The sequence below is a fragment of the Merops nubicus genome, unplaced genomic scaffold, assembly GCF_000691845.1.
Source record: "Merops nubicus isolate BGI_N331 unplaced genomic scaffold, ASM69184v1 scaffold39587, whole genome shotgun sequence".
In the NCBI taxonomy this organism is placed as follows: Eukaryota; Metazoa; Chordata; class Aves; order Coraciiformes; family Meropidae; genus Merops; species Merops nubicus.
In genome coordinates, this window is record NW_008621617.1 from 1 (window position 1) to 485 (window position 485).

Genomic DNA, 485 nt, shown 5'->3' on the forward strand with positions numbered 1-485 from the left:
ACTGTGGCAAGAGCTTCACCAAGAAGTGCGACCTCAACAGGCACCGCCACACCGACACCATCAAGGAGACTTTTGTCTGCAACATCTGCTGCAAGGCCTTCACCGACACCCACACACTCAGCCATCACATACTGACCCACACCAGTGAGAAGCCCTTTGCCCGTACTGACTGTGGGAAGAGTTTCACCCAGAAAGCCCCCCCCCCCCAGCACCGCCGCACCCACACTGGGGAGAAGCCGTATGTCTGTGGTGACTGTGGTGAGAGCTTCACCCAGAAGTGCAGTCTCACCCGACACATGCAGACCCACACCGGCGAGAAGCCCTTTGCCTGTACTGACTGTGGGAAGAGTTTCACCCAGAAAGCCCACCTCACCGAGCACCACCGCATCCACACTGGAGAGAGACCCTATGTCTGTGACAAGTGCAGCAAGAGCTTCATCAGCAACTCCAACCTCACCAAGCACCGTCGCACCCATGCTGCAGAT

The 485-nt window shown here is 57.5% G+C and overlaps 1 protein-coding gene across 1 annotated transcript; it reads left to right on the plus strand.

Annotated features, from left to right (window-relative positions):
• Window positions 1-296: 296 nt before the first annotated feature.
• LOC103777003 (zinc finger protein OZF-like) lies at window positions 297-465 on the plus strand (the record flags this gene model as incomplete). Its single annotated transcript, XM_008944536.1, has 1 exon — window positions 297-465. A coding segment is annotated over exon 1 (169 nt), but the record flags the coding sequence as incomplete, so codon positions are not given.
• Window positions 466-485: the final 20 nt, after the last annotated feature.